General features: G+C 38.7%; 1 protein-coding gene across 1 annotated transcript in view; it reads left to right on the forward strand.

Moving 5' to 3' along the window:
- Positions 1–26,303, forward strand: part of csmd2 (CUB and Sushi multiple domains 2) — a 230,075-nt gene that overhangs the window by 90,253 nt on the left and 113,519 nt on the right. Inside the window, exons 6-9 of the mRNA XM_051389619.1 lie at positions 19,078–19,190; positions 21,092–21,169; positions 24,157–24,244; positions 25,384–25,508. Of these exons, the coding sequence (XP_051245579.1) occupies positions 19,078–19,190; positions 21,092–21,169; positions 24,157–24,244; positions 25,384–25,508 (404 nt within the window). The remainder of the gene's footprint in view (positions 1–19,077; positions 19,191–21,091; positions 21,170–24,156; positions 24,245–25,383; positions 25,509–26,303) is intronic.

Here is a 26,303-nt window from a genome sequence, read left to right on the forward strand (position 1 = left end):
GAACGTTTCTTTTTTCTTGGTGGCATCCTCACAATATAAATACAATAATATTAAAACAGGACATTTAAGAGCCAACCGTATTACCGCTAACAGTAGAAATATAGTGAAATGATGAGCAAGGAATTACAGTTTCTGTGGCTTCAAAGAAAGTATTCCCCTATTCCCAACCTTCTTTCCCCACTCATAAAAGTGCTTTTAGTGTGAAGTTGCAGAATCCATTTTCTTTTCAGGCGATTACTTTGGTAACTTTGTGGTCCTGTAGGATTAAAACTTGACTCAAATATTTTTTAAGATGAAATTGTCTGTAACTATTTTACTAAACATATAGAAAATATTATAATACGCAAGCACTGCGTTAGTAAGAGACGTTTTCTAGTATAGAAAAATGTACTTAAAGTATCAAAAGTAAAAGTAGCCATACATAAGTTTACATTTAGGCCACCAAAAATGTACTTTGGCCATCAAATTTTGGCTTTCTGCCCAAAATACACCTTGTGTATCCCTGGAACTCTAAAATACCTGTTACACAAATGGTTGGGATTTCATTTTAAAGGGCCTATAATTATAATAGCATTGAAACAGAAATAACTACTGTACTGGAAACCCACTTGCCAAAGGCAAATGGTCAACACCTTTGTTTTTGTTATTATCCTCTGGTGACTTTGGCCTGTTTCACTACAGGACAGTAGATTCAGGCAAGGCACAACCTCATGGCTTTGTCCCTCTCCGTCAGGATAGCAACATACAGTACTTTACTTACCCGTGTGACTGTGTTACCGCAGGCTCTCTCTGTCAGGGAAAGACTGATGCTGATTGACAGCTAACACAAGGTCTGTGTCACAGCAACTATAATCACATTCACCATGGAAAGGCTGAGGCATACCCTGATGGCCTAGAGGTATCAAATAGACATGAGAGATAGTTTTTACCATATGTAGTTTGATATAAGGGAGATGTACGTGCTGTACCAAATGATAAATGTTAGATGTCTGTTGCAGTGTTTGCATGGTGGCTTCTTCCATTTTAGAACGTGATTTTCTCTTGTGAATATGGTTCACTGATCTGGTTTTTAAATGATCCACCATACCATCTCCACATTCTGATGAAGATGATCCATACTTAATTTATTGGACCATGTTTCCATCCCTCGATACAAGGCCTTCTAGTTCTAACAGCTACTCTCCTTTTAGCAATACAATAAAAAAGCTTGAAGGCAGAATAACAATACTTGTTCTTGACATGATTTGGCCTTTGCATTCCTTTTGACTCTCAGCTTTCAACAATGACATGCCAGTAGACCGGTGCAGGCTATGTAGAAATCTGCAGGTTCCTTTGCTACATACTAATGAGTTATAAATGCTAAAGAAGGTATAGCACTAGGGATGGGGCCGATCTGATCCAGTATCGGTATCGGGACCGATACCAGCATAATTCACACATCGGATTTTCCTGATCTAACCTGCAGAGATATCCGATATCCATGAGCCATGTCTGCGCTTTAATGTTGTCTGCTGAAATGACTCCACAAGTGATTCCTGCCGGCCAGTCTGCTAGCTGGCTGCAAACTGTGGAATGGATTTCCTGAACGGAGGTGCGGCTCAATGAGACAGAGTTATGAGACACGCCTCCGCTCAGGAAATCCATTCCGTTTGTAGCCAGCTGGTAAAGCTATGATTCAGAGAGGCGGAAGCTCCCTCGCGTCATACAACACCACGAACGCAATCAAACATTTAAAAAAGCACCACACGAAAGAGCACGAGTCAAAATGAGTCACCACTTGATTGTAAAAGTAGTATTACAGTTCTTACACGATACAGGGCTATATATGAAAATTTGAAGCAGTAACATTATCCTTAGAGTGACTTCCTGAGGAGGGCAGTAATACGCCTAGAAGCGTCTAAACTGCAATGTAATAAATATTGACATGACAATCAATTTGAAATCCTTACAGTTGAATATTTGTTTTCAGAATGAGATTCTTCCTGTTAACAGGATTTCCAGTTTTTCTGACTTCCTTTTCTGACCTTATACTTACCTCAATTTGCCTTTTGGGACATACATGCATACATACGTACATATCATACTTGCCTGTTGAGAAGAGTTTATTTCAGCTTCATATAAAATCAACAATAATGATAATAATAATATTAAAGCAAACAGAGCTCTGGTATTGGAATAGTATCGGTATCGGCCGATATCCAAATTCAGGTATCGGGATCGGATCGGAAGTGAAAAAATGTGGATCGGTGCATCCCTATATAGCACAGAAGGTTTCCTCAGCATGATTTATACTCATATTAATATATTGCTGTAGAAGTGTTGGTTAGTTATCATACTGCTATACATTACTGTTTTGCTTTTGTATTATTATTATTATTTATTTTTTATTTGCTTAATTATACACTGAATACTGATTTAGTTCCCTTCAAAGCCACTTCATCCACACATCCACCCCCACAACCTATTCAATTCCTCTTAAGTGCTTCCTGCTTGGGGCTTTAATATTAATGAGAGAGAAATTAACGACAGTGTCGCCATTGTGCTGCCATTAGGTTACTCCTGTCCCAATTAACTGATGTTACTGCCGTCATTCTCATTATAATGCCTTACCATTTAAAATTTTCAAGTTGAAATGAATATCAATTATTGTGCACTTTCAGTGGAGCTATTTTGAGAGAGGCAAATAAAGTTTGTTTGTTTAGCCAATGAGTGCCGTGACGACTTAAAAGCTTGCTGCAAAATGAAATGGTGATGAGAATGGAAGTTGAGTGTTGTAGTGCACAGCAGGCAGCTGTCACCATACACCAGTGCAAATAATTTCTCATAAATATAATGCAATTGACGTACTTACATACTGGTATCCCATACAAACTTTCAGACATACTAAAATAATAGTAATTGTAATAATAATAATGATTACAACAATAACAAGGTACCAGCATTGCTGATTGATTTAAAATGAATCGGTATTTTGTAGTAATTTGGTCAGTACCCTGAAAAGTACAACGTTCTTATCTCTGTACATTCATGTAGTCAAACATTTGCAACTCAAGCATGTCTTACCTTAAGTCTCCCAGAGTAATTTTCCTTCTGTGTATGCATCTTTCCATTGACTCTGTGCATTTATGTTACATCTATATATCTGCTGAACAGCAGCATTCACCACCATCTGCTATAGAAGTTAAGGTTTATGACTGCCTCAGCTTTTTAGATAATATTATTCCAACCATGTTTAGACATTTATTCTTTATCTTCATGAGAATGTTCTTATCAAAGCAGTTAAATTTTATGGAGACAAGGATCTGCTTCAAATCTATTAACAGTAACAGCAGAAACACTGGTTTTACACGTTTTATACCTAAAACAGAATAAATGAGGGATTTGCTGTAAAATTATTATTTCTCCTGTGCAAGGTTTGTCAAAAGAATTGTGACTATCTAGCTGTGAGCCCTGTATTGTAAATTGTACCAAATGGTGAGCTGTCTGTATTATTGCACCCTATGTTGGCAAGTTCTTTGATTGAGGAAAGTCGGATGAGTTATATACACACCAAAAACCCCTCCTCGCCTTCTTGAGTAGGTGTACTACATGTCTGGGTATTTCAGTATGGCAGAAGAAAGTAGGCAGCATCTCTATGCGTGAGCGTTCAAACAAAAGTGTTGCTGAAGGCCACAGAAGGTCGGTGTGGGTTTCTCAGAATAATGAAGCTGCTCCTGTCTATATTTGAACAGCTGCTCTTATTACACTCTTTACCATCTTTGCTATTTCCACCCAGATTGGCATTTACATTGTTTTTAATGTTACAGAAAAGAAAAATCCTACTTTATTTCCCCTAGTGTTTTTCTCCACTCTACTCATTTTCCTCCATCCCTTGTTCTGCCCGGCTTGCTCACTTCCAACTGGCAGGCATGCTGCTGATTAATGTGCTCATAATCACCACAGAGACAGAGAAAGGTGATTAATACTAGTCATTTAACATAGTTAGAACCTCCACGGAGAGTGTTTGTCTGAGTGTGTGTCTCTGACTGTGTTTGTGTGCCTTGCTGGCCCAGGCTTTTGCCCATGAATGGCTGTGTGTGTGTGTGCATACTGTACATGTCAAAAGAGTGATTTATGTATTTCCACTCTAACGACTCTAAGGTAATTGTTGTGAAATGAAGTCATGTTTACACCTTTTTGAGTGTCATTGTATCATTGACTTGCAGCCTGTGGATTTCGATGGAATTCAAGGTTGAACAGGTGATTGGCACTTGGATTGACAGAGATCTCCTCTGAATTGACAGGTCCTTTGGGACAGAACAGAGTAGCGCTTGTATAGTGTCATCTTCCTGGACTCAGTCTTTGCTTTCTGTCTATATATTGGCCTACAGTGTATTATTATGAAAGAATCTCTAGGGTTTTGCAGTCTAGTCTGTGGCCACCCAGCCTAATGACATTGGCTATTAAGGCTTCATTAATCCACACAGTGAGGGAATGAGGATGGGGATGATGTGTCTGCCCACATACTGCAACCACTGCAATGTCCTCCATGGACCCAGATTTTATATATATATATCCTACAGTAGAGTGTAAGTTTGTCAGTGACAGCAAAAAGCACCATGTTTTCCCGAGGTTGGCTTAAAGTAGGGGCATGCAGCATAAAATCCCATAGACACAGTGCACATACACACATGCATGTGTACACACTAACATAAACATGCATTGTAATTATCATTGTCATCATCTTCATCATCATGAGCAGCATACCAAACAGTAAAATATGTGCCTTATTCAAAGCAAATCCCAGAGAAACTGAAACAATCCCAGAGTAAAAGTAGCCAAACTCAGCAGTAGTTTTAAACAGAATTGGTAACACCAAAACTTGTTTTTCAAGTGACCCACTGGTAGGCACATGACTAGGATTTGTTTTCCAATACCATACATTTATAAAGAAAGATCAATGGGATATTTAGTTTTCCTTCTTTTTGTAATTTGTAAAAAAAAACAACTCTTTATGGTTGCAGCATCGAAAAAGCATTCTGATAACACACATATACTGCATATAATATATATAGTATATATGCATATTTAAAGATTTTTTTTTTAACCTTGCATAAACCCTTATGTTTACCTCTTCAAAGTGGTATCTCTAATGTGTGGTCAAGCGTTTTGTGTTCATCTCTGAGTGGGCTATTCATCTTTGAAAGGAGTGACAGTGAAAGGCGGGATTTAAGGCTGACTTTGCACCATTTTTGCTTTAAATCACTGCAAGGTTGGAAATTACACAACTGTCCTCAGCTGAACTGCATTTGCAGTAGGCTAATTTTTGCCAACAGCATTTTTCTTTTTTTTTTTTCATTAGAATGGTGAAGATGGATAATGTAAACAAGCAAATGACATGTCCCAGAAAATATTGCTGAGAGGCAAAGTGACCCACAGCCAAAGTTTTTGTGTCTGAAATCTGTGCAGGCAGTTACTGTTAACTCATAGAACGATATATTTAATCGGTCAAGAACAGCAAAACAACTGTAATAGAGCCAGTACTGACTCACTGCATAGTGTTATACATGCACAGTGGGCCTTTATGGTTGTTGTATAGTCCTGTTTTTGTTCCACATAGCTGTGCTCATAATCTAGAAGACATAAAAGTAAAGCCTTTTTATAGTGCAGTTGTACAACATAACTCTTCATATGTACACACCATCTGAGAACACTCTGACAGAGAGTAATGGCGTCCACGTATAACTAACCTCGCCTCTGTTATGTTAGATGAGACACACACACACACACACATTCACATACACATCTATAGTATGTAATGTGTACAGTTAAATTTCCTTGTATTCTGTTTTGTTCTTATAAACGCACATAGTTAATGGGTACTTTCTATCATGCGTAACCCACACCTGCGGTAAGCAGAGGCAGTGGATATATCATGGCGAAGGTTAGGGGGTGAAAGGCCAGTGCTGACTCAGGAGGAAGCAGATGTAGAGACCTCTTTTAATTGGATGGTGGTTTTACGACAAACCGGTCACGGTCATGGGTGAAGTAAAGAGAAAGCTCCTCTCTTCTCTCCATTTTTCTTCTCTCCTCTTGTATTCTATTTTCTTCTACCTCGAGGTGTTTCCCATCTTTTCTCTTCCCACTTTACTTTATTGATGACTTTAATATTTACCTGCAATCGCCTTCTCTCAACGTTGGGTCGGGGACAATAAAAGAAAATAAAGCAGAAACACATTAAATAGATTAATAACTTTAACTTTAAAGCAGAGTAAAGTATATAACCATAAAAAACCTATATGAGTGTGTGTTATCTCCCTCAAATGGTTTTTGACTGGAAGAACAATAAAGGCTAATGGAAGAAGAGATCAGGCTCTATCAGCTAGGGTGAATATCTCTGCTCTCTTCTGTATAATGGAAGAGAACTTGGCCTACTTCCACTTTGCCCAGATAACTCAAAGGCTTAATTCTACCTGGCCTGTTTGAAGTTTAGTGTAACATGTGGAAGGATGATCAAAGATTGCTTTGAACACATTTAGAGCAAAACTCACCCACATGCCCAAATTGAGCTGATTTTGTGTTTTTTTAATGTGTCTAATATTATTAAATAATAATAAAATGGTGATAATAAAATCCACAGTGATACACTGTTTTGCTACATTTCATTGAACATCTGGGCCTCTTAATGCATCCCTATATGTGTGTTTTCATGTTCACGTTTGTAAGTATGACTAAATGCGTGAGAACACCTGTCTGCATTAGGTATGAATCTGTGTTACACCGTAATAGCCTGACTAAATCAGATATTCCCATCAACAAGCTCTAAGAGGCTGCTATTAATGCTCACGTCTCAGTCACCTGCCAGCCAACAATAGTTGTAATATACATTCATTTCACCATCCCTCTTAGTAGTGCTAGCCATATGGATTTGGGATTGGCATGTTCTGTTAGTCCACCTGTCTGATCAAACTTTAACAATCTTTCCAACTGTGAATGCATATGTACTTCTTTGCCTAAATCTTCTACAGCCCCTAGATCTAGGACATTAGAGGCACACTGTTCACTGCCATTTCATTTCTCATCCTGTTGTGTTTGAGAAAAGAGAAAGACAGAGCAGATAATACTGAATATAGCACCCATTTGCATTGCATATTTTCCCAAAAGTAGGCATGGCGCAGCAGAGTAAGACAGAGGGAGGGATTACAGGGAGTGATGGCAAAAGAGAGAGAACAAATGCTAATCTCTAAAAAACGAACTGTGAAAGCCAGACAAAGGGCCAGCGAACACAGCAGTGGAATAAAGGCCTTCTCTATCTTTTTTTTTTTTTGTTGCATCCCATACTTTGCAGTTCATGCATTAGGAAGAATCTTTGAATGGGTGCACAATAGAATGGCTTTGTCAGCGACCCTCAAACTAATTAAAAGAAAACAAATACATGGGGCTCCTGGGAAAAGGATACTGTGGGTGGACAGCAGGAGGGACAATGCAGGAAGAGGCACTGAAAATAAAGGTCGTGGTTGAGTTTTGGCAGCTCTTGGTGCCTGGATGACTCATTCTCTATGTACTCTGGAAGCTACTCATCTCTCGCCTGTTTCTTCCTCCCACCATGAAACCATCTTTCTCCCACATTTTCTCCCATCATGGAAATCTCAAAAGCTATCCTCACAAGCTCAGTGAGATGGTGCTTTTTTGAGAAAATCTTGAAAAAAACCAAACCGAAGTTCTACATTTTATGAAGACATAGAGACAGAGAGATGCATTGTAATATGGTTGGTATTGAGTGAGCAATGCCACAAGGGACAGACAAATCTAGATGAGATGAAAGAGGAAAGCAACTGGGACACCAGATGTCCATCTGGGGTTCGTCCACTATCCTTTTCCAGCTCGTCTCAGTGGGTCATTACCACATGCAGGTGACAGCCAAACATGTGGCTTAACAATCAGGATCGGAAAGTCACTTTTACTTTACAAGTTGAGACAATCTCCCCCCGCAGCTCAAGGTTTTAGTTTAAATAAGCTCTATTACAAAAAGGGGGAGGGGGCACTAGAAATGAGGAAATCACTGAGAAAGATTAGAGGAAGCAATTTAAAACCTTTAGTGGCTGTTAGCATCACACTGACATGAAAACTGAAGTGATTGTTAATTAGACTGCCCCATCTTAAGGACCTTCACATGAGGAGTTGACTTTTATGAGCTCAGTTTTAGTTTTGCCTCAAGGCCAGAGTAATTCACAGCTGTAGATTGAATTTGCTCATGCATTTTTAGAAATTGTTGCTTTGCTACATGATCAATACAGAGTAACATTAAGTAAGATTTGTTATTCGTCTTTATGTCTGTGTTGAATGGTCATGCTAATATAGACGGCTTTTACTTCACAGATTTTGGCTTCGACACCTCACTGAATTCTGTCTATTAGATAATTTTCCTAGCCACCAATCCAGCCAACAAATTGGATTTACAAAGGAGTGAATTAAGTGGTTATTTCATGTGTGGTTAAATCATGGTCAGAAATGTTGCCCTTCAGTTGCATGATATTTATTCATTTCACACGATCCAACTCAAACAGGTTTCTGTATAGTCAGTGTGTTTTATGTTTCTGTGGTGTTACAGTTTTACAAACCTGATGCTAAAACTGACAGACATCTTGTTTTTCTGAAACTGTCTGCAAGCACAAACCCATGGCAGCAACATACATGTGTGGTGACTGGAGGCACAATGGTGATGCTGGTGCAGTACAACACACACTGGAAAACAGGCTGAGAGGGATGATCAGCCTCAAATCAAATTAACTCCTCTCATCCAATTTAAAAGCAGCAGACAGTTTCCTAATGGGCTGGAAGAAGCCAACTTCTCTGAGGAGAAAATAGATTTTATCCTCAAAAAGAGGAGAGAGTTGCAAGGCACAAATATACACCTCAAATATGCCTCAAAGAGCATATTATGTCCCTTTTTAGACATTTCTGGAGACACAGTTCCTGACCATGGGTAATGCTTGGAAAAACAAGGTATCAGTACAACTATATTACCTAGTAGTGCAATCAAATATTTTTAGTTTTAAAGGTCCAATGTTCAACACTGACTCTAGAAAGGGCCGCCATTGTAGTTTCTCCTTTGTGCTGGGAAGGGGAGGGGTGAAGCAAGGGAGTTGCAGTCTGTAACTACACCGCTAGATAACACTAAATCCTACACACTGGACCTTTAACTGCTTCTTGTTGACCTGTGTGCAGCAATACACAGTGCATGCCTCAAATTAGATACTGCAAAACACACACACACACACACACACACACACACACACACACACACACACACACACACACACACACATTCCCTCTCCTGTATGATAGCTTCAGGAATTTAATCAACTAAAAGGGACAGCACATTAGATATCCTACAGACTATTGAGGATAATATTATTAAGAATAAGCCATCCAGTCAGACCCTGCCTTCATTGCATTTTAAAATGTATATTGATAATCATTCAAACTTGCACTGGATGCAATTTTATATCAAAATAAAAACCCACAGTTCAACATACATGCTTTTGTAAAGGTCACCCTATGGCTTCCACCAATGAAACCCACATGAATTCCTTAATATGTGCTTGGCTTTGTGATTAGAATTGGTCAGACAAGGTGGTAATGTGAATACAGTGTCTTGCCAAAAAGTGTTCAGAAACTGCACTGCACCACCTGATCTGCATAATCACAACCGAAGTTTCTTCAGTCCACCCACTTTGGTACAAGCTGGTGAATTTGGATCCAGGAACAGGTGCAAGTACAAAAATTGACTTGACGAAAATGGCAATGCATCCATGTTGGGGCTGTCATCAATTTAGCGCAGGTAAAAAATAGTTTTAGTCTTCTTTATTTATGTTCAGAGAGCCTCTCCAGAGTCCATCTGAAAAGATGCCAGAAAATGCTGGCAGTGGGAATTGAGTAAGGAATCACTGATAACTAACAATAGTAAAAGATAAGAGACATTGCGGGAGATGTGAGAGCTAAAATAGTAGTGGGTGATTTAGAGAAAAACTGAAGTGTGTGGATGGTACCCATTGAATCACAAAATGATGTACAAGTATAGACATGGTGGAAGTTTTTTTTTTCCAAGCACTTTGGTGTGGTAAAAATGTCTCCCTATCATGAATCCTCTGCTAGTCTATTTTCTCATACTCATTCTCTGATGATTCAAGCAGACTGTTGTGTAAGGATTTGTTTTTTTGTGTTAAGTAAAAAGCGGTAAAATAACAGAATAACCCTTTTGTTATCCCTACAAATAGCCCTTCAAAATAAATGTAGATTAATTTTGATGGTAGTTATTACTTTGTATATTTTTCCCACTTGTAGTTAATTAGCTTGCTTTATACTTTACGTCGACCTTTATGTACTGTACTACCCTTTAATACGTGGGAGCCTTGGGGCTTATTGTTTTAAAAGGAAAGTTCTGACTGTGCACTATTCAGTGCCTTCATTATAAAAAGTGCATGGGAGCAGATTGTATAGCAACATAGGTTTATATGCCATTTAGTTTTATGAATGCCAGTAAGTTACTGTTACTAATGGGCTCCTTTTAAATCATGCATGCATTTAATGACCACATGAACCTCAAAAATAATAAAATATGATGCATATATTTGGCATTTCCTGAAACCATTAGCATTGGTAATTTGAGGTAAGTATATGTAAGTGGTACATCATCAGAATTAAGTCATATTTTACAATTTATTAATGCAATGTTTAGGAGCCAAAGGACAGGACTGATTAAAGTGGCAGATGTTATAGTGTCCAATTATACCCTTAAACAAGAAGAGATGATTTTCTTAGCCGCGCGTGTGTCAAACACAGACGCCAGAGATGCCATGCACTGCTCAGCTGGCCAATGAGAATGAGCCATAAGACTCTTCTCATCAACTAACAGTTTACTCCACAATTTTGGGACAGCCCTAGATTATTCATACATTTTTTATTTTGCATATTTGATTGTCAGCCTAGTGAGGACATGCTATTTTTTCTGTTGAAACACTTTCACACAGGTGCCTAATGTGCACGACCATGCGATCCCACACATACACAAATAAATACAAACACATGCATGCAAAGTACCATAGATTCTTCTCTCCTAACATAACAATGTAGTTATTTCAGGATGCTTTGGTATCAAGGGAATACAATATGCCAGCTGTGTTTGGGGGGATATGAGTGTTGCCAGGTTCAGTATCATTAGCGTGATTTCACCTGTCTCCTTCCATACTGCCGCATCTTAGACTCCCCCTGAAAAACTCTGAAAACAGTTCATACACACAAACAACAAGGTGGTAGAGAGAGAGATAGGGTAAATATGGAAGAGAGACGGAATTGCCCAGCTAAGCATAGGCATCTATCTTAAACTGACAGATGAGCTGATATTAAACCTTCAGTGCTTAATATTATTACAAGTGAAAAAGAACACAGATAGGATAAGACAATGTCACTTCTTTGTAAACAAATATTTCTTATATTAAGATGTTCACATTTGTTTTAAAGGAAAAGTTCAACATTTTGGGGAATACTCTAGTATGCTTTCTTATCAGTGTTAGAGCAGAGTTAGATAAGAAGATCGATATCACTCTCATCTGCTTATGCTAAGCTAAGCTAACTGTAGCTGTAGTTTCCTATATCTTTTACAAATATGAAAATGATTCTGGTTTTCTTATCCAACTCTCAAAATGTGGGGACAAAATGTATTCCTTTTTAAAAAAGGAACTAAATACATGGGGTAGAATACTAGATTGCTGGAACTGGAGAGTATTTTTTTTTTTAAGAATAGCAGAGAATGGCACCAATGGCTTTTCTCGATGGAAAAGATGTTTTTCACTCTCCTCCTGTCTGGCTTTGATAAGAGTTTGAAATTATATGGTTCCTTGATTTGACTGGTGGAAGTTTTCCAGTGATAGACAGTGACAGACAGATTGCTCATCCAATTACAGTTTCCAACGACAACTTCCTAGATGGTTCTGTGTAACAAACCAGTCAGGTGAATGTGTAGTGGCGTATTGTAAAAGATGAATGTTGTAGATAACAACAATTAACTAAAACAGTGTGCCTTTGTGTGTTTTTAATAACTTTAAATTATGATATTAGGTATATGGGGTTGGATCCACACAGGCGAGACTTGTTAATAAGATAAATTCATTAATGTTGCAATACATAGCTGATTTTGGTTTCTTTGGAGGAAGTGTCAAAGCAGTTTCACTGAAGCTTCAGTTTGCAGTGCTTGTGCTGCAGTCACTGGCACTGCTTCTCTGGGTCACTAGTGTATTATATATACTTTGATGTTTTACAAAAACCCTTTGCTTCCAAACAGTGGTGAAGGTAGGTAAGTTTGTCAGAATAATGTGTGAGCTTTCATGTAGTGGGAGGGACGCACGCAGTATGTATGTACTGTATGTTACAGTATGTTTCAACCCTGAGAATGATTTGTTTAAAATTATACTTTCTCTGTCACACTATGATGGTGTCTTTCTCACCTCTTTCACTCCGTATCTATTGCTTCAAGCCTCCTGTAAAAGGGAAAAATGATGTCCCTGTAGTCAGCCCTAGGGATATTATTGGCATTTGTTTATTGTTGTCTTTGATAGATCTACAGGGACGGCTCAATTATCACTGCCGCTTTTAACAGTGACCTTGGAAACTCATTTGTTTTTCTCCCGTTAACCACAGATCCAATACCGCCCGCGGACGATTACACCTATTGAGAAGTGCACAGTTCTTTTTTTTTGTGTGTGTGATGTGATTGACGGTGTGTGCATTTCTGTTTGTGTATGAGGGTGCGTGTGCGTCTTCAGCAACCTTTCTTGGCGATGATGGTGAAGCGTCATGTCAGCAGAGTTTGACAGAAATTAAACAGACGATAAGAAATGAGGAGAATAGCTACTAGTTTGACAATGTCTGTATTTGTCTTTTGCTTCATCTTAGTCAAACAAGTAATTTGTGACTGTGTGGGTCATTTTGTTGAAGGCAAACATTCAATAATCTAAGCTATTAGGCTCTGTATGGTTTCCTCATCAGCATTGTTCCACAGTCCATTCGATAGCAGTTCAGTCCTATCGCTTTGCTCTCTGTGACTTTGCCTATATCCACCTTGACTTTTCAAACAAGAGTAATAAATCACACTGACGCTGGGATCAATTGCGGAACAAGTGGCACTAGATTCTTTACTTCCATGAACTGAGCTGCTTGAGTTTATGTTTCCCATTTTGTTTGCTTGCCTGTGTGCCTTTTTAGTTATTATCAACATATCTCAAAAAGTTTCTGTCATACTTTTAAGCAGTGAGAAAGGTCATGGTGCATGAAAAACTAATATAGATTCATTCAAAACTAGCTTCGATGGGTGAATAATTTGGGTCTTTTTTTTGGAGAACTTTAAAATTCCATGGCATAAAAATATGTTTTCTATTATCTTAAGAAATGATAACAGGGTACAATCTCACTGACTGAACCAAATTAAAGCAAAACAGAAGCCATGTGTTCTACAAGGTATCAGTTTGAGGTATGGGCCAAAATGTAGGTTTGCTTTTTTTAATAGAGATTAAGCCTCTGAAGTGCTAGTGAATGTGCCAACTCCATTAACTGGCTAGCCAGTTCCAAACCAGTGTTTTGTCCTGGGTTGATCACAGTTGCTCCTCAAACGTTAACTTTGGTATATGCTAACTTTCATGTAGGTTGCAATTATTGCAATCAACTTCGGAAATTAGTTGTTGTATTTATCAGCAACCATCCAGAACTGTTCCTGACCTAACTAACTCTTCATCTTCCTTTTTTCTCTACACACTTCTCTCACAATTAATTTAACAGATATTTGCCATGATCTAAACTTCACTGATGTCCCTGACAGACATGACACATTGTTTGATGTGAATAAGTTCATCCCTATTCAGCTTGAGACTTGTGCTGGTGTGGCTACTATACATTTCTCTTTGTGAAGGAAATGAAACAGAATGGTTGAGTAGCCAGTAAGGTTAGTTTTAATTTGCATGGGTATTAAAATTGGAAGAGTATATCCTCAATCAAAGCATTGTGGTCTTTTAAAAGTCCAGATTGAGGAGGAAATGTGTGTTTGACGATTACGATTGGTTATGGATGGTAAGGTCATATGGCAGTTGTACCCATAGAGTTATCCCCAAGTTTGAGGTGGGTTTTAACTTCTACTGTGGTTAGACTTAAATTGATTTATAGACAAAAATGTATTGGCAAGAAGCTTCAAAATAATGTTGAAGAAATGTTTAAAAAATGGGGTGAAAAAGAATAAGGGAAAGGGAATGAAGATGAAGGGTGATGAGTTGTTCTTCCCAAAAGGAAATTTCTTTCAGTCAGTGTCCATATTATATGTTCTGTGAGGGCAGAAAATGAGTTGTGGGAAGAGGAAGAAAGGAATCCCTCAGAAGATTTAACAAGGCTTTCTGATGGGGCCAGAGGTCTGCCCATGAATAATACATGAGGCCTGAGAGAGGAAGAAGAACAGACATTTTGGTTCTGTTAGATCAGGTGGTCTAAGGGGAAAGTAGGCATGTGGCTCTGATGGGTCTGCAGTTTTACTGGCTTGGCCAGTGGAGGTTTTAACCTCCTCTGCATTGCCCAGCTTTTGCACTCGGAGCTTCAGTCCAGTGCACCATGGACCCATGGGACATAACTGCCCTGAAGACCTTTCTTAATACTTTGGCCTTAACTTATAGTGTAAGGTTGATGGTTTTTACTGCCTGGGTGGTTGCTGTTTGAAGAAATGAATGAACAGTGTTGAGGGCTCTGTGTTGGTTGGAGCAAGGGGCTCTGGTGGTTCATTTAAACCCCCAGTGTATGTCTGCTCTCAGTTACATTTGAAGGTCACAGCTACAGCTCCACTGCCAGTGCTTTAATACTGCCATTCTGGACTTAAGGGTCTTCCACACTGATTAGTTTTACCTCAGAAGGTAAGGCGTGTATATATGTGGATTTGTGTGTGTGTGTGTGTGTGTTAGGGATAATGGCACAGGAGTGGGGGGTATTCTGTTTGTTACTGTGAATGTTTGCTAGTGGTGACGTGTGCCTGCATGTACATCTGGATGTGTTGGCCTGTGCTATAATTCACATAGCCTCATTAAAATGCTGAAAGTTTTGGCTTTAATGTCACTGTGACCCCCGGTCTGCTGTAAAGACCAGGTCCTGCATACTGAGCAGAGCTCTGATTGATCTGCCTAAGTAGCTGCAATTAACAGAGACGTTCTTCGTCCAGAATCGGCCCTCTCCCCACCACACGCATGCAAACACCCACACATGAACAACGCATACATGGTCATCAGATGCTATATCTCAGTGCATTAATGCGCTGAACAGTGATTTAAAGCGTTTGATCCTAATGTGGAGCTAGTCACCTTTGACACCTAAACTCCGCCCATTACTGATTATGCATAGAGTAATTTGACACCTTGCCCCCTGAACAGAAAACCGATGACATGAAACGATGAATATAAAGCAGAAAAAAAGACCTATTCCGTTGGGAAAGGTTGCTGAATTGCCTGATGATGACGACCTTTGTTCAAAATCCTGAAAGGCATTAACAATTTAATGAGTCACATCATTATGGAAAGCATCTCTGTGTTAGTGTTACGTAAATGGATTTGGACTGGTCTTGCCTATTTTCCCCAGACCCTCAATCATAATATGACAGTGAAAAGACAAGTCTAAGCAACAAGGATTTGCAAATCTAACTTAAGATACCCATAAATTGGATGTTGCCTGTAAAGTTGTGCAACCATTAAACCATTGCAGCTCTTTTATGAATGTTGAAACATGCAGTGTAAATGGAAGTAAAAGAACAGCATCCAAACATAGCTGTTTTTCAGAAAGCTCTGTGTTTCAGTGTGTGGTTCACAGCTCAGTCCCTTCAGTCAAGAACACCACTGGCTGCCTCCATCACCTTGCCTTGCCGAAAATAAATTTCTTGGACAATCATCAAAAGTCTCACTCAGACATGGGAGCTTTGGGGCCTGGAAATGGAAACTGATTTAGCACTGCACTCTCAAGACAATTCCGCATAAAATCTAATATGGTCAGCCAGAGAGAGAGAGCAAGAAGGGTGAGGTGAAAAGGAACTATAGAAGTAGCCACAACACCCTTCAGGAGACCTCCATCAGCCAGCTCAGGACTTTTTCTGTTGCTCCCCCTGGTCACATTCACCCTAAAACTTTCATGTTTTCAGCACAAAAATGAGACAGGGAAAAGTAGAGGTGACACTGGGTCAAAGTTATATTTATGCTGGTCGGTGCATCCCTCATCCCGTATTTATTAATCACCTAATCCTTAATGGCATACTCATCAGTTCCTTATCCTCTGCCACTGCAGCTGTTTATCAGAATCTTAAGGCCTTCGTAAGCTTGTTTGTTGCTTGTTAATATGAGTTGATTCCAGCTCACATTTAATTCAAAAAGGTTTTCATTTGTCCCCATGGAGAAAAGGGGAGTAACTCAACACAACTGAACACAGCAGTTTGCATTAAAATCTTGGCGCTGGTGTTTGGTGTGTGCATGTAGGTAATGGGGATCATATACTGTAATTGATTGGTGTGAGATTTAGTACCTAGGATTTTAGCTGTCTCAGGACCAACTATGTGCTTAGACCCAGAGGTGATTCTGGCATCTCAACATCCTAGTAGCACCACTCCAAATGCATGTGCCAGACACTAGCCTCCTTAATGCTCCATCTTTCTCTTTCTCTCAAGTGATAAAACATCTCCTGAGGCATGCCGACTCACTTTATCAGTCTTGCACTTGCTGTTGTAAATCAAGGCCAGCGTTGTACGACATGGCTACGCATTTCTGCCTTATTTTCATCATAACATGCAGCCTCCAGGTCAAAGGAAGGAAAAAAATAATAATCTGATCAGATGAATAACTTTACTGTGCCCATGTTTAAAAATATATATAGAAAAAAGAAGAGAACATCAATAGAGAGTGTATGTGATTGAATTGATGTGAGACATTTATATTGTTTTCTTGGTTTACTTAGGTTACCCATTCATTATGCTTAAGAGAAACTAAGCCATAAGTCAGGGGTAGTAGTGGAATGTTCAGCGAATGAAATTGACACCCAAGAGCCAAGAGTTTAACATAAATGATGTAGTAACGTCCCTGCGCCTGTCTTGTTGGCAATCATGTTTTCTGGAAAGGCATATTAAGGGGGTATAAACTGTATGTTTAATTTTCTGTTCTTATACATTATCTATGTAAGAGTTTTGATAATACCTTAAGTCATTTCATGAAACTGTTAACATTGTTAACATTAGCAGTAGTACAGCCACTGGATAGTGCAATTTTGGAAGTTACCCCCAAAATATGCCCCAAAAACGGCCAAATTTGACAATTTTGCTTGAGCAAGTAGCAATAGGACGCAGGAGAAAACATCTTTTTCTACAGATTTTCTCGTTGTCCCATTTGTCCCTTGCGGTTTGTCCTTCCTGCGGCCCAACAGTCTTTTTTAAAAAAAAAAAAAGTTTTCCACTCTGTTTTCTCTCTCCCTCTGACCCTCTACGTGAGTTTGTGTTCAGCTTAACTGATAAGTTGAGCTGCTGTACAGTGAGGTGGTGGCCCCACTGCAGTGAGAACTGGCTTAAGAAATGGAAGGACTCTGTTTTCATGAAAATAAAAGATAATTTTGACCACATCCAGAAACCTACATGCTTTTAATTGATCCTAAGGGAGCTCTACAGTGCAGTCAATCACATATCCAAACACCCTGAAATATGTCTTCATAGTAGATCCCTGTCTTTTTTGGTTGGAGCTGTATGCCTAAGGCTGTTTTATTCTTGTGTCCCTGTGGCATCACTACACAGAAATGTTTTGGCCCTCAAAGAAGAGTAGTTATTAGCTTGCAAAATACGTCTCAAATGTCTTTTCCAGTGTCTTTCTCAGTTTTGATTAATTATTTAATACAATTTAGAATTTAGAATATAATTCACTTTCTTTACTGTGCAAGTTTTTTTCCCCATTGCTGTTAATGAGAGCTGGAGGTGTACCTCAGTGTGTATCTACTCTATAGAGTGAAGCAGAAACGCAGGTCGGGGAGATGAGGTGGACATAGTGGGAAAATGTAATTTACAGGTGGGGAAATGGAATTTATGCACATACTGCTCGTGTGTGTGTGTGAATGTGTGCGTGTGCCTGTGTTGGTGTGCATGGAGATGTGTGTCTCAAAGTGTGTCCCCAAATGACTTTGGCTTTAACAACTGAAGAAGTGCCTGGTAAGCTGCAGCCCTCATTAGCATACAGATCAGGAGGCACTATAAGTGTTTGTGAAGTATAATTCACTCTTGCTTTTTCAAAGCAATAAAATGAGTGTCCTTTCTCTGCAAATGCCAATGCTGGTGTTTCTTGGTCTCATTTTTTATTGGTTCACACAGTTTGGTTAAGAGTCATTAACATTACAGCTCCCCTTGAGTACCAGACCCTCCCTTTAATAGATCTTAAAGGTGAAGCATTTTAACATCTCTAAGTCCATTGCCACATTCATTTTGAAACAGTAGTATAATTACCATAAATAAACAAGACAATCACTGAGAAGACTGGCAGACTCTGTAATATACTGTCTGCCATTGGGCATGACTTTATTGGAAATCTGATGGATTGCATAATTGCTTTATGGCACAAAACAGAAGCACCAGCACACACAATCCTGTCTTACAATGGCAGTTGATTGAGTAAATAAAAGATGATAGAGAAATTACTTTCTATTTTCAGATAACCCTTCAACAAAACAGTGACAGGGAGAAATTATGTGTGCAGCAATTACAGTAATTAATAAGTTCAGATATGATATACCTAACATTTTGTACTCCTAGCTAGTGTGCATGAGGCTATTCCTTGTCAAACTAAACAAAAGAAGTGTAAAATAAGTCTGGGTCGATGTACTAAGGACATGTCTTTGTGCTTAGCCCTAGCCTTTAACCTTAAATACATTTCTGAGTGCACAGGTTATGCTAAATATTACTGTGGTTTGCAACCTGCTACTTTCGCATTTGCATGTGAAAACACTAATGTGCTAAAACGCTAATAATCAAAGGCACTCTTCTGTCTGTCTCTGTGTCCACAGGTTCACTGGCCCCAACCTCCCCTCACCCATCATTAGCAGCAAGAACTGGCTTAGACTGCACTTCACCTCTGATGGCAACCACAAGTTGAGAGGTTTCAGCGCCCAGTACCAAGGTAAGATAAAGAGAGCTTCGGATGTTTTAAAAGGACGATCATTAATCATTTACCATCACATCGAATCATCCACTATCTTGTGTCATGTTTAACTTTTATTTGAAATTTATTTGTAAAAATATCCCTGGCCCCCTAAGGATAAATCCTAATATTTATGGTGACCCAGTGAACTTTTCTCTAGTGCCAAAATCTTAATGTAGTTTGCACTTGTGTTCCAGAAATAGCACAAATCCGGTCACTGACAGCCCTGAGATGAAACATGTGTATTCCCTACAGGATCATCTCTCAAAATTTTGGACACTCCATGAGCTTTCCTCATAAAAGATTTAATATATCTCATAATGTGAGAGGCAGATTGACATGAAATTGCAAGTGTTGGAGACCTTAGTAAGACCCTGGTGCCTTTTGTTTTATTTTGCACCGCTGTCAACAGGGAAAAAATCAATATGTTTTAATGTCCAATAAAGAAAAAGATTGTCAGCATTCGTCTTGTTTCTAGTACAAATGAGCTTGCATTTCCTTAAATTATCATGATCTGTCTTATTAAGATTTTGCCAGTTTTTAAAGTGTGCTTGAAGCAAGTGAAATCATTTCACTAGAATAGTTGTGATTGCTTTCAGAATAACAAGATTTGCAGACTTATTATTCAAGTGTCACACAATTGCACAAGCACACACACACACACACACACACACACACACATAAAATCCTATCTCCCATATGTCCCTTTCCAGTCTGATTACTCATAAAGGGTCAGGGGTCAGCTTTTAGAAGGGATGAGCAGGGAAAAAATGATTAGTTCCTCCACAGAAAAGGTGATCTCTAAGGATCTCACTTCCAGCCATCAGCTGTTGGAAAATAAAAGAACAAGAGGGAGAAACTGAGGGATAAAGAATATGGAAAAGAAAAAGCATAAAGATAAACCTATTGGTTTACAGGTTCAGTGTTCAATAAATATGTTTATAAGATCAGAGAGAAATTGGAGACTAATACTTTAATTGGATTAAACACTGACTTCATCTCCTCCTTCCCCCACCAGCCATTCTCATAATGACATCTCCCATGATTCCACAGCAGCGGCATGTTGGAGTGATGAAATGACTGTTGATTGAAAATCTTCTTTGGCTCTATTTTTTTTTTTTCCTCTTCAGTGTCCTTCATTTTACAGAACGACCCCACCTATCAAACCCCACACCTTATAGCTTACTTCCCTTATTAGAAACATGATGATACCTTTTTTTCTCCCTTTTCTAATCAGGGTTACAAAACTGAAAAGAGCTTCTTTATTGTGATTTTTCTTCCAGACACTTAGTAAACAGACTTTTTGACACATGACTCAGTTTACCTTTGAATTACATTGCAGCTGAAACTGAGCAAAGGATAACAATCACATTTGTGCAAAACAAAGTTTCATTGTCAGGAACCGTCAAAATATTTAAATGGGATGAGTGTGATGGGGTGCACAAACAATGCTGATGGTGTTTTTGAAATTGATGAATAAATATGCATTTAGATGAGCCTCTTACTTTGCTATGATGGCTTTGTTTTTTATTTTCTGAAATTGAATAATTTTAAACCTCATCTTTTTATTGTATAGAAATTAGTGGTAACCCTCATATACCGTGCCTGCTAGTGCTAATAATCTAATGATAATATTCCCTGCACCCTTCTATCCACACAATTGCAATTATTTTCTTATTTGACAATTTTTGGCAAGACATTCTTGTTTAATTGCCTTGTAATGCTGCTGTGAATATAGTTGTAGTGGGTGTCAGAAATTGTGTATGGTACTGTATATATTATGTACTGTACTGCAGACATTTAGGCACTGCTGAAATGTGTGGGTGTCATTATTGCACTTATTGCTGTCTTATATGTCTCTGCTCTGTTTTTCTCCACAGTGAAGAAGATGACTGAACTTAAGTCTCGAGGTGTAAAGATGTTGCCTAGCAAAGACAACCACCACAAGATATCCGTGTGTAAGTTACAAGCCTCTACTGTCAACATTGTTCTTCAAATAACATGCAATACCAGTGCAATATGCTCCTGAGTTATCAAGGGAGAAAATAACTTGGTGTTATCTGTAAAAATATTAATTTGAAGAAAACTTCAATATACAATTGTGGACTGCGATGTACCTGGCACAGTGTGACAAAAAGCAAACCAGCTCTAATTTGGCGTCATCAAACAGAAAGCAAGCATTTTTTTCTTGCTTGAGAAGAGTGTCAATGGATGTACTTCTAATTATATCATGGGAATGTTTAAATCTGAACAAATGCAGATGCGAACAATGTCTTTTTCTACCTGGGTAAAATCCCTGCCAATGGCATCAAATGACATCAAACACTTGCCACCACTGCAACCTTTTTCTCACTGCACTGCAGACTGAAAACAGTGGCTCTCACGGTGTGAGTTGGCAGTACTGTTATAGGCATAACTATTTTTGCCTAAGGATACTGCTGCCTGTAGAGCTGCAGTAGGAACTGAACTTTCTATTTCATTGCACATTTACTTAAACAAGTGACTCCAGCCTCAGTACAAGAAAACAACAATCCTGACAGTGAATAATCCACCAGTCTTAAAATGGAACAACTGCTGTCTGCACAACTTGTATGTATATGTTTTGGAGAAGATACCAGACAGTCCCTTTTAGGTTTTCACCTGTCTAAACTGTTGTTCAAAGTCATGTAAAAGTTTTTTCTCTACTTCTTGGCTAGAGAACAGGGTGAATGCTGACTGTTGTAAGAGGTACAGACACAAAGGACACGCAGTCTGTGCTGGAGATGCAGTTCTAATAGCAAATGGACAGCAGTAATTGCATTGCCTACTCTTCTCATGATGGCAGGCAGTCTTCCTCGCCCTTGTCCTCTCTCACCGTCTTTCTGAGTTCACTGTTCATTATCCCATTCAGCTTTATATGAACATCTGTAACATTAACAACTTGACAGTCGTGAGCCACCTGACTACAGTGGCACAGAGAGATGGATGTTGAAGGGTTTAAGAACAACCTGCTGAACAGAAAAGAGGTGCATTAATGGTAATCCTGCCTTAAGGCCATTTACAATTCATTTTATCCACTTCTACCTCCCACTCTTTCGCCTTCAAACCTTACATCTCTCAGAAAAATCACTTTTTCTTCTTTTCTTTCATTGGCTTTGCTTTAATGCATTGCCTTTTTACCTTCTTCCACTTCACATTTCCGTATCTTTAGAATTTTATTTTATTTTACATTATTTGACTGTGACCCCTAATGGAAAGACAAACAGTATGGAAAGTCTTTTATGAAGTGAAAATAACTTTCATTACTTTTTCGAGAAGAAAATCTTCTTAAATGAATATTTGAACCTCAGAAAATTGTTGGTATGTATAAAAAAACAAGTTTCAGCCTATAACAATCATAAATGGTGTATTGATATGTATTCTTCACACGTAAAGCAATGTTTACCAAATATTGGATAAATAAATAACAATAAATGTAAACTCCCACTCCTAACCCACCCCCAACAACTGAGTTTCTAGACTGGATCTCCATCACCACATCACTGTTTGCTGCTATTATCCAATATTGATTTAGCATTGAATTCTCATCTTAAGATGTTCATATCAAATATAGGGGTTAATCAGTTGTTTCGTAGACAATAATACAAAATACAGTTGTACAGTACAATATGTGAGTAAGCCTGACAGTCACATATTCCTGAGTTAGTCAACATTGTCCTCCTGTTTGTTCAACAGTAAGTAACCTTTTATTCTGCCTTTTCTTTCATTACCTCTGCTGACACCACTGAGCCTTGCTTTAAATTCTTTGCTTTCTTTCCTTAAACTGGGACCCTGGCCAACAAGCAGGTGTCACATTGCTCTGGCCCTGCAGACCTTTGACCCCTCCCAGTCAGTCAGACGGGTCTCCTCATTGGCCGGGTCTCCTCATTGGCCGGGTTTATTTGACCCCTTCTAGCACTTTATCTTCCACTGTTTTGCACCTAGTGACATGATTGAATAGAGCACCACAAGGAATGTCCACTGGGATAAGATGTACTTAAATGTTAAGCAGGGAAACGGTCAAGGTGTATGCCAAATAAGCCGATGTGTGCAAAGCTAGTGGAGTGCAAATATCAAGAGCTTCTCCTGTGACAATAAGAAAATGCTACCGCAGTTTTTACAACTCATCAACCTTTTTATCCTTAAATGTATATATACACAATATAACAGAATAGAAATTCTCTCTCTCTCTCTCTCTCTCTCTCTCTCTCTCTCTCTCTCTCTCTCTCTCCCTCTCTCCCCCCGACTGGTCGAGGCAGAAGACCACCCACCTAGAGCAGAAGGGTCGGTCCTAGGTTTCTGCCTTTTAAAAGGCAGTTTTTCCTTGCCCCCATCGCCAAGTGCTTGCTCATGGTGGTACTGTTGGGTCTCTGTAAATGTTATAACGTGTTCGGTCTAGACCTGCTCTATTTGAAAAGTGTCCTGAGATAACTTCTGTTATGAATTGGCGCTACACAGATAAAATTGAATTGAATTGAATTAAATATATACTATATATAATTATAAAATGGCAGGAAGTGACTATTGACCACCACAGGGCAGAAAGTAAACATCAAACAAACTCATAAAAATGAGCTTTAATATACTTTATTTGCTTTTTATGCTCTTATGGGAAACATGACTCACATTGACATCTATCCAAACTTTCCAATATTTCCTTTCGCTAAAGTCAGGTTGTGGTTCTAGGACTGTCTATATTAACCTTTTCTTTTACAATGGCCAGGTAAGGGTACTCCAGCCACCTTGTGAAAACCTGCACAAATGTTAATACAGGCATTTTCATATTTATGGAATTTATCCTTAATGCAGCAAAAATGTTTTTTGTTTTTTTTATAATAGTGTTTTATTTAGACTTTCTTTTGTTGAACAATCTGTACTGTTTTTGTTACTGTACTTATTTTTCGTCTCTCTCTTCTTTTCCCGTCAGTGTCTCAGATGGGTGTAGCGCAGGGGCACAACATGTGTCCAGACCCGGGGATCCCGGATCGAGGAAAAAGAAAAGGTTCAGACTTCAGGTAAAAGCAAGCAAAGAATTACTTTAGGAACAATTAGCATCTTGGGTGGAAAAGATGGTCATCAGGTTTCCAAGACCTCACCTCACTTTGATACAAGCCATTATCCTATTAGGTTTGAGCTATATAGTATAAATATATATGGCTTGTTAGAGAAGTAATTTCTTTTGTACTTTGTTGCAGCTATGGCATTCATTAGCCTCATTTTTAATTTTTTGATATGACTTTTGTCACAGTTATTCAAAGTAACTTGAACCTTCAGCACAAGGCCTTCAGTTTTCTAAGTTATTCGTCAAGGCCTAATTAAGTTGTGTCAGTGGTATTGGAGTGCTCTGTGACAGTTTGCTGTTAAGATTTTGTTCTTCATTTAATGTAGTATTTCATTGTCAGTTCAGTTGTTTTGTGTTAAAATTGAATAATATCAGAGTTTTAATTAGTTCTGCTTCCAACATTAATTTAGTTTTCAAATGTTTAAAATTCACTGTTTTTCATAAAAGGACCTTCATTAATCAACGAATGTCAGCAATGCCACGGTATTGTAATTGTGCTTTTTTAAAATTCTGTCCCAATTTTATTCCAGTATTATGTCCCAGTTTACTGTTGATGATTTTAACTTTGTTCACAGTTATGTTTTAATCAACAGCGAACTGGGAAGACATTTTGAAATTTGGGGAGACTATTTGGTGCTACAACAAAATCAGGGACTGCACCTTGAAATGTGCTGTAGCATACAGCACATTACCCAATGTCATGCCCCATAAAGCCACTGCAACCAAACCAGAGAGAGAAATGTGTACACTAAAGCAAATACCTTACTATTTGAGTCACTGCACACTAATAGGCTGCCTCTGTGGGACGGTGATATTACCGGTGAGATTATTGAGTTTTATTCCTTTCAGAGCTATTGTCTCTATCAGTGGTCAACTGTAACAAAGACAAATAGTTAACATCCATCTCCCACAATGCAGCACTTTTGGGAATCACAGCTGGGAAGTAAAGGAGAACATTTATTTACTTATTTATTTGCCAGTAAATATTTTCTCTTGTTACTCTTACCTGTTACCTCATCAGCACTCCCACTGCTATAGGAAAGGTTTGTGATGAGGTTTGTGTGTTTTTCTTTGCATGCAATTCATCTGCAGGCGAACAGCCACAGTGCATTTCTCCTGCGACGAGGGGTATGAACTGCAAGGCTCGAAGAGCATCATTTGTCTCAGAGTGACAGACAGCTATGTAGGCTGGAGTGACGATCGGCCCATCTGCAGAGGTAAGGAGTGACGTGTGGGTTGTTCATCTGTGCACATGTGTAATGGATGTAGTCCCAATGTGACCTCCATTTATGTTTTCTTACTCGGATGCCCTGATTTTGACGTGTTTAATTATGAGTATTGTGTCATTTTGTGTGCATGCCCAGTCCATATTCTTCTTTTGTCTGTTTTATTGATTCAGTATTTGCAGTTTTATTGTAACTGGCCTGACTTTGACCTTTTGGCCAGCATTCTTTTGTTTCCTGCTGTTTAGCCATGCTGGCATAGTGCTACCAATCAATCATGTCTTCCTCACTTCTGACCATTTTGTGACAGGCAGGAAGAGCGGTCAGGCTCCCTGAATGATGTTCCTGATGCTCGTGTGCTCTGCAGTTTTCAGCCTCAGTGAACTGAATTAATCGGAGTAGATTTGATTCTTGACTTTTTCTTTTGGTAGTGTAATTGCTTAATTGATGGGTATCTGACTTATGAAGTGTATTCATTGGAGCAGGACATATTCATATTTTACTTCAATTTGATGGTAGTGTTCCATTAGAGCTCAAAAGTAAAAAAAAATCCTAAACCTAATACCCAGAAATTCCATTTAACAAGACATTCAGCATACTGGTTCTGACTTTAGTATTTCAGTTTAGTAGTTAGACTCCAAAATGTACACAATATGGTTTGAAGGCATTGTTTCCTGGAGGGGATTATTTTAGTTTTCGGATTGTTTGTACCAATCTAAAAGCACTCAGTACGGACAGAGAAAAAAAGTCAAATGAAACCCCGATCAGTGCAAGGCTGGTTTGTTATGA

The sequence above is a fragment of the Dicentrarchus labrax genome, unplaced genomic scaffold (assembly GCF_905237075.1).
Source record: "Dicentrarchus labrax unplaced genomic scaffold, dlabrax2021, whole genome shotgun sequence".
In the NCBI taxonomy this organism is placed as follows: domain Eukaryota; kingdom Metazoa; phylum Chordata; class Actinopteri; family Moronidae; genus Dicentrarchus; species Dicentrarchus labrax.